The sequence below is a fragment of the Hippichthys cyanospilos genome, chromosome 2 (assembly GCF_059441005.1).
Source record: "Hippichthys cyanospilos isolate Australia breed blue-spotted pipefish chromosome 2, RoL_Hcya_1.0, whole genome shotgun sequence".
Taxonomy (NCBI): Eukaryota; Metazoa; Chordata; class Actinopteri; order Syngnathiformes; family Syngnathidae; genus Hippichthys; species Hippichthys cyanospilos.
Window position 1 is genome coordinate 30,546,828 of NC_142370.1, and position 6,112 is coordinate 30,552,939.

General features: G+C 38.1%; 1 protein-coding gene across 2 annotated transcripts; it reads left to right on the forward strand.

The window, feature by feature from the left end:
• Nucleotides 1–578: 578 nt before the first annotated feature.
• LOC148428225 (serine/threonine-protein kinase SBK1) lies at nucleotides 579–5,524 on the forward strand. 2 transcript variants are annotated; one of them, XM_088407910.1, is made up of 4 exons: nucleotides 579–1,055; nucleotides 1,571–1,743; nucleotides 2,606–2,808; nucleotides 2,925–5,524. In XM_088407910.1, the coding sequence occupies exons 2-4, from the start codon at nucleotides 1,581–1,583 to the stop codon at nucleotides 3,540–3,542; spliced, it is 984 nt and encodes a 327-aa protein (XP_088264036.1). In that variant the 5' UTR covers nucleotides 579–1,055; nucleotides 1,571–1,580; the 3' UTR covers nucleotides 3,543–5,524. The 2 variants fall into 2 exon arrangements, with proteins under 2 accessions (XP_088264036.1, XP_088264037.1); XM_088407911.1 differs by lacking the exon at nucleotides 579–1,055 and having other exon boundaries at nucleotides 1,529–1,743.
• Nucleotides 5,525–6,112: the final 588 nt, after the last annotated feature.

Consider the following 6,112-nt stretch of genomic DNA (forward strand, 5'->3'; position numbering starts at 1 on the left):
GAGAATAGAACTCAGGGGTCACGGTGCTGAGTGGCTTTAATGCTACACACACTCTCTCTCACACACACGAGAGTCGACAAGAATGCCCATTAGGCTGGGGCCGCATAGTAAGGCGCACCCCAGGGGGCTTGCTTTGTATGAGTGCTATCGCAGTAGGTGGTCATTTATTCCTCCAGTTCAGAGTTATGAGGGGAACATTCCCATGGAATCTATATTGCGAGTGTACTACCCCTAATGAACATACAGTCAACATTTCACATTTTTATTGTTATGACGCGATATATATATATATATATATATATATATATATATATATATATATATATATATATATATATATATATATATATATATATATATATATATATATATATATATATATATATATATATATATATTGGTGTCAGGGCTCTCATATATATATATATATATATATATATATATATATATATATATATATATATGTTGAACACTCTCCATTTAACTATTTATGGTCCATAGGGGTTATAGTATGATTTTTTTTACAATACAATATACATATATGTGTGTTGTGTATGCTGAATGAATGAAATTGCCCCAGATGCATCTTTTTGTCGCTTTATGCAGATTAAAGACTAATTTGTAATCTTAATCCCCCGGATGCATGCATGAGGCTGTATAGGCATATAAGAACCTTTATTTGTCGATACACGTTAGCACATTTCCTGTGTCCTTTGTTGGTAAGAAGGATTAAAAAAAAAAAAAATCAGCTGCGTCTTCTATTGAACATACATAAAAACAAAATTGTGACTGAGTGAGTGAGTGAGTGAGTGAGTGAGTGAGTGAGTGAGTGAGTGAGAGAGAGTTTTTTAAGAGTCGTTTTGTAATCAGCTGTCAAATGGTGCAATGAGCTCATTGTAGCCACTGAGAGTTGAGCTATGCGCTGGGCAGGGAAAAGCTCTCAGGTCCCCTCGGTATGTTCATCCAAGCAGCCGCTGTGGATGTGAACAACATACTGTATTGACACCATCTGCTTCGCTGCACCCTCAACAGCGTCTGGAGTTTTCCGTCTTGAGGTAAGACTTCAATACTGTTTTTATTAAGGGCATGGGTCACATTCATTCAAAGTAACTTCTTTTTATTGTTATTGTTCCAATGCGGTATGTACCACTCTGCCATATGGCCCATTCTGCAGGAAAAAAATATGCAATGTTCAAACTAAAGTTAATTATTCAGGCCTTCATAACATCGTTTATGGATGACACAAATGCAAAAATAATTGACACAACAATATGAGCGTAAGTTGTAAACTTCTCGAAAAACATGAAGAAAATGTGATATTTAATTTGAGTGCCACTTTGAGTGATTGTCCTTTCTTCAGTTGTAATGTCTCATAAGCTGTAAAAGTTTGTGTGTTTTATTATCGTTAGTTTGGTATACTTGAAAAAAAAAAAAAAAAAAAAAAAAAAAAAAATATATATATATATATATATATATATATATATATATATATATATATATATATTTAGAGAGAGAGAAAACCATGACAAACTGTACAAAACATAATTTCTTTTTTTTTTTAAATCACGAGTGAGCTTGAGATGATTGAGTTGGGCCTCGCCGACGGCAGCCTGATCGATGAGTTGATGGTGTTAACGTCCCAGAGCCTCAGCCAATTGGAGATCCAAGAACACTTCAACGTCATCAAGGAGATCGGGCGAGGAAAATATGGCAAAGTGCTGCTGGTCACCCATCGCTTCAGGGGTATGTTTTTGTAATCCCTTACATGATTCCAAGAATTGTTTTTTAATATTGAGAACCTGTTCTAGATTTTAGAATACAAAAAAAAAAAATCTGTCACAGCTAACTTTCAAACAAATGCATAAATAAACAACCGTCTATAAGAAGTAAAAGGGGGAAAAAAATCCATCACCTATGCACCAGAGTAAAATTAAATGCATTTTTGTTGTAGCTCATAATTACTTTAGATTCTCAATGTGGGGCAGCATTAATAATGAATAAAATAAATTACCAGTAATTCTATACAATTTATTTTAAATAGTACAGAAGCATAGAACTGCCAATATGGAATGAGCCAAATTCCTGCTAGGTAAAGTCTTTTAAGTATACTTGCAAATACGCTAGAACATAGTTGTTGGCAAGTGGTATTCATAATACACCCCAGGGGGCATAAATGGTCCACCATCCATATTTTAGCAGCCGGTGGCATCTACAAAAAAAAAAACAAAAACAAAAAAAACCACATTGACATGACATTTAAAAAGTTCAATTATAGGACGTGTTCAAGTGTAAAAATCATCCAAATTTGCCTTATCTCCTTATCTCCTTATCTCCGCATGTTTCTTCATAATTACATTATGTAGACAATGTGTACATTTTATTATTATTATTATTATTAGTAGTAGTAGTAGTAGTAGTAGTAGTATATGATATCATGATATGATAACATGATATGACATGATACACTACAATATCTAACCATTTAAACACTCCAGTCTGTTGTTTCTTTTTTTTTTGTGGCACTAACTAACGAATGTGAATGAGTGTATTTTTTGAAGTTTATCACTTACTACAAATTAAATATTTCAAATCCGATGGTGCGCAGGGACTCCCATGGCGTTGAAAGTGATGCCGAAAACGTCGACTAAGCTGCAAGGGTTTTTGCGAGAATACTGCATCTCCTTACATCTGTCGTGCCACCCCTGCATCGTGGGTCTGTTCGGGATCGCCTTTCAGTCCAGCGAGCACTACTGCTTCGCTCAGGAGCTTGTCATTGGGAAGGACCTCTTTGCTGTCATTCAACCGAAGGTATGGCTGCCGCCCATGAAAAATTTCAGCGAGAGAGACCGGTTCATTTTGCTCCAGTAAAATTCGAGCGAAAGAACGTTTTACCATACCTTCATTTCTTCCCTTGTCCGTTTCAGGTGGGCATCCCCGAGTCAGCCGCTAAACGTTGCGCCGTCCAAATTTCCAGCGCTTTGGAGTTCATCCACAGTCGGGGCCTGGTCCACCGAGATGTCAAGCCTGAGAACGTCCTCCTGTTGGATCATGACTGCTGCCAGGTCAAGCTGGCAGATTTTGGCCTGGCACAGAAGAGGGGCACTCTGATCAGTTTCATCAAAGGCACTTTGCCTTACATGGCCCCTGAGCTTTGCAACGTTGCTCTCCTCGAGGGCCAGAAAGAAGTCACTGCTCCTCCACTCAGTGTGGAACCAAGTCTAGACACATGGGCGTTTGGCGTGCTTTTATTCTGCATCCTAACGGGCTACTTTCCGTGGGAGCGATGCACGGACTCGGACGACTGCTACCAGGAGTTTGCCGACTGGTCCAAATTTGCGGAGAACCCCAACATTAAACAGGGAAATCCTCCGTTGTGGCAGCGGTTCACTCCAGAGGCCATGGAGTTGTTTAGTAAGCTCCTGGCAACGGATGCAGAAAAGAGGTCCGCTGAGGGGGTGGTGAAAGAATACGTGGGGAAGGCCTGGTTGAATAATGAACAAGAGGTGGAGCCGCAGAAGACAGAAGAAAAAGACAAAGAATAATCCTGACGACACAATTTTCAATTGAAACCATGTCCTGATCTTCAAATCTATGAACTGAAACAATATTAGCCATTTCAAGACCCTTTTTTACCCAAATGCCAAAAAATGTTTCTAGAAATGAACTTCTGGACATATAAATATGTCCTTGATATTGCGTGAGTTGATAAAGAAGGAGTTTCGATACTAGGTATCGGATTTGGGCCGATACGCCGCAGATACCGTACGTATTGGTCCTCGTGACAGTGGCTGATACCGACCATTTTGTGATCAGGAAATAGAGGTATCTATGATATACCTGACAGATGCGTTTACGTTTTTCAATAATACAGATATTAAATTTCAGGTACTCATCACTATTTTTTCCAATGTTTTGGTTTATGGTTAAACGTGTACCAAGTTGTTGGCTGAAAGTGTGTCTAAAATGGCTGCTATGGATCAGGAAACAAAGAAAGACGTATATATTTGTCATTAAATGTCAAATCAATCTGATAATGATGAATGGGCTTTTACATTTCACCCGTTTTGTACCAGTGGACTTACATCAACCTCCTAGTGTTTTTTTTTTTTTTTTTTTAATTGTTAGATGTATCTACTGTAGATTAATGGCCCAAATTGGGTTGAAATTGACAGAGGATTTATGTTCCATCCATTAAAACTAGTAGAGGTCCTCGTTTAACTTCTGTTCAGTTCTTGTTTGTATTACACCATATATGTTTTCATTTAACGTGAAACATTTCCGTAAAAGCTCCGCCAGGTTTTGTTCCGCCCATTTAAAAGTGCACCGGTGCACTTTTAAACTCAGCCATACGAAGGGCTGGAAGCCAAGGCAGAAATGTATCCCAAGTGTAATAAATAAGAGAGGCAAAGCCTTGCAGTATGCAAACGTTGGTTTGCTGTCTTGTGTTTACTTAACAACAGCCTGGCACAGCGCTGTATTGCGCTCTTTGCTTGGGATGCGCATGAGGAAATGTGCTAGCGTTGCATGCGCTCACGTGTGTTGTGATAGAGTAGCCGCCAAGGTCACCCTGCCGAGTGAAAATCTTTTACTGTATCAAGTGAACACATCGCAACATGTCCTCCGTGAAATGAGTAGGCTTAGAATGTTATTTGCATAAATTTGAGTACAGTGATAAATGCGTACGACCGCGTGATTCGGCGATGAGCCTCATGTTACAGATGATTTGACCATTTTAAATGAACTCTTCTCAAACTGTTTTCTTGCTGGAATTGTGACTGCCGAAAGCATTCCCAAAGACAAATTCTAGGAAAACAAACATTAAATGTACCAAAAGAAGGCTTACAATAAGATACTTCTCACTTAGCAAAAATTGGTTGATTTATTCTTTTTTTTTTGCGTCCATCCAAGAAGGGACGTCTGAATCTGGGTGGAAAGTAAAAATTGAAGATGTCATTTTTAAGTCATTAATCAGAATCGTTCCGTCTGTAACCAAATTGCTTTCTGCCACCAAACTGTCAAGCTATAAGGTGCGATTTAAGAGACACGTCCTTTTGTCAGAATGACTGCCCTTTAGCTGACGGTCTACTAAATTGGCACTCTCGCACAATCAAGCTTGTACATGCACTAAAATCAGGAAATGACTTCATTTCCGCACGTGCCATTTAGGAAAAAAAATCTATGTATTCCTGCATGTCTTTTTCAGAACTTAATCCTAACAAACGCTTTAAAGGACAAACTAGGGCATTGCCAAACACAAACTGGAACAAAGATGAATTATCAGGGAGTGTTTACTAGTTTCCTATTTAAAAAAAAATGGTTACAAATAGCGCACTGATGAATTCATAGTGAAATAAAAAATCCAGAATCGTCCAGATTTTTAAAATACTGATCTGTAAAGCATATCCGAACATAAAGAAGTACACATTTACCTAACCTAACCGAACCTAATCAAAAACACGAGGGAACAGTGTCAATGATCTTGTATACAACACAGTAGTTTATAATGCCTTTATCTGAAGAAAAAAAAATAAAGAAACAGCTGCCGACAAAGCTTGTGTCCAATGGCATAACTCTGTATATCCAAGACTTTATATGGCTGCACAGTGAGAGCAGGTGCATGGAAACAAATATTTACACAAATCCATCCATCCAATTAGCATTCCCGCATCCAGTCTCTTGGCCTGATATCATATAACTCTTTGAAGCTATAGACCAGATGACTGACCTCGCTATGACTTTAGTGTGGCTGTCACTCTACATCTTTATCCCCTTCTCATCTCATTTTCCCAAACTGCTATTGAATAATTCCTTGGCATTTAGCTGCAGATGGCCCGTGGCGAATGGCAACACATGCTGTGCAGTGCAATCACAGAGTTTTCTTACAGATACACCCTTTGACCTCACTATGCATTCAAACCTGTCAAACAAACACTGATGAAGCCTTTTAAAATCCAAGTAAAAAGTGTGTATGCTACTGACTCATCCAGTATTATAAAATAATTATAAATTAGATGTTATGGGGATAATATTTACATTCTGATAATATAGCTATAACATTGTGAGAAAAGGCTCTATTACAACTGAACCTTAAAGCTTTTATATTAAATTTATA

Excerpts from the sequence above, each read along its gene's own strand:
- LOC148428225 (XM_088407910.1), top strand. The coding sequence starts at position 1,581 with ATGATTGAGTTGGGCCTCGCCGACGGCAGCCTGATCGATGAGTTGATG. Across the intron at positions 1,744-2,605 it reads GGTCACCCATCGCTTCAGGG|GGACTCCCATGGCGTTGAAA; the intron begins GTATGTTTTTGT and ends GATGGTGCGCAG. Across the intron at positions 2,809-2,924 it reads TTGCTGTCATTCAACCGAAG|GTGGGCATCCCCGAGTCAGC; the intron begins GTATGGCTGCCG and ends TGTCCGTTTCAG.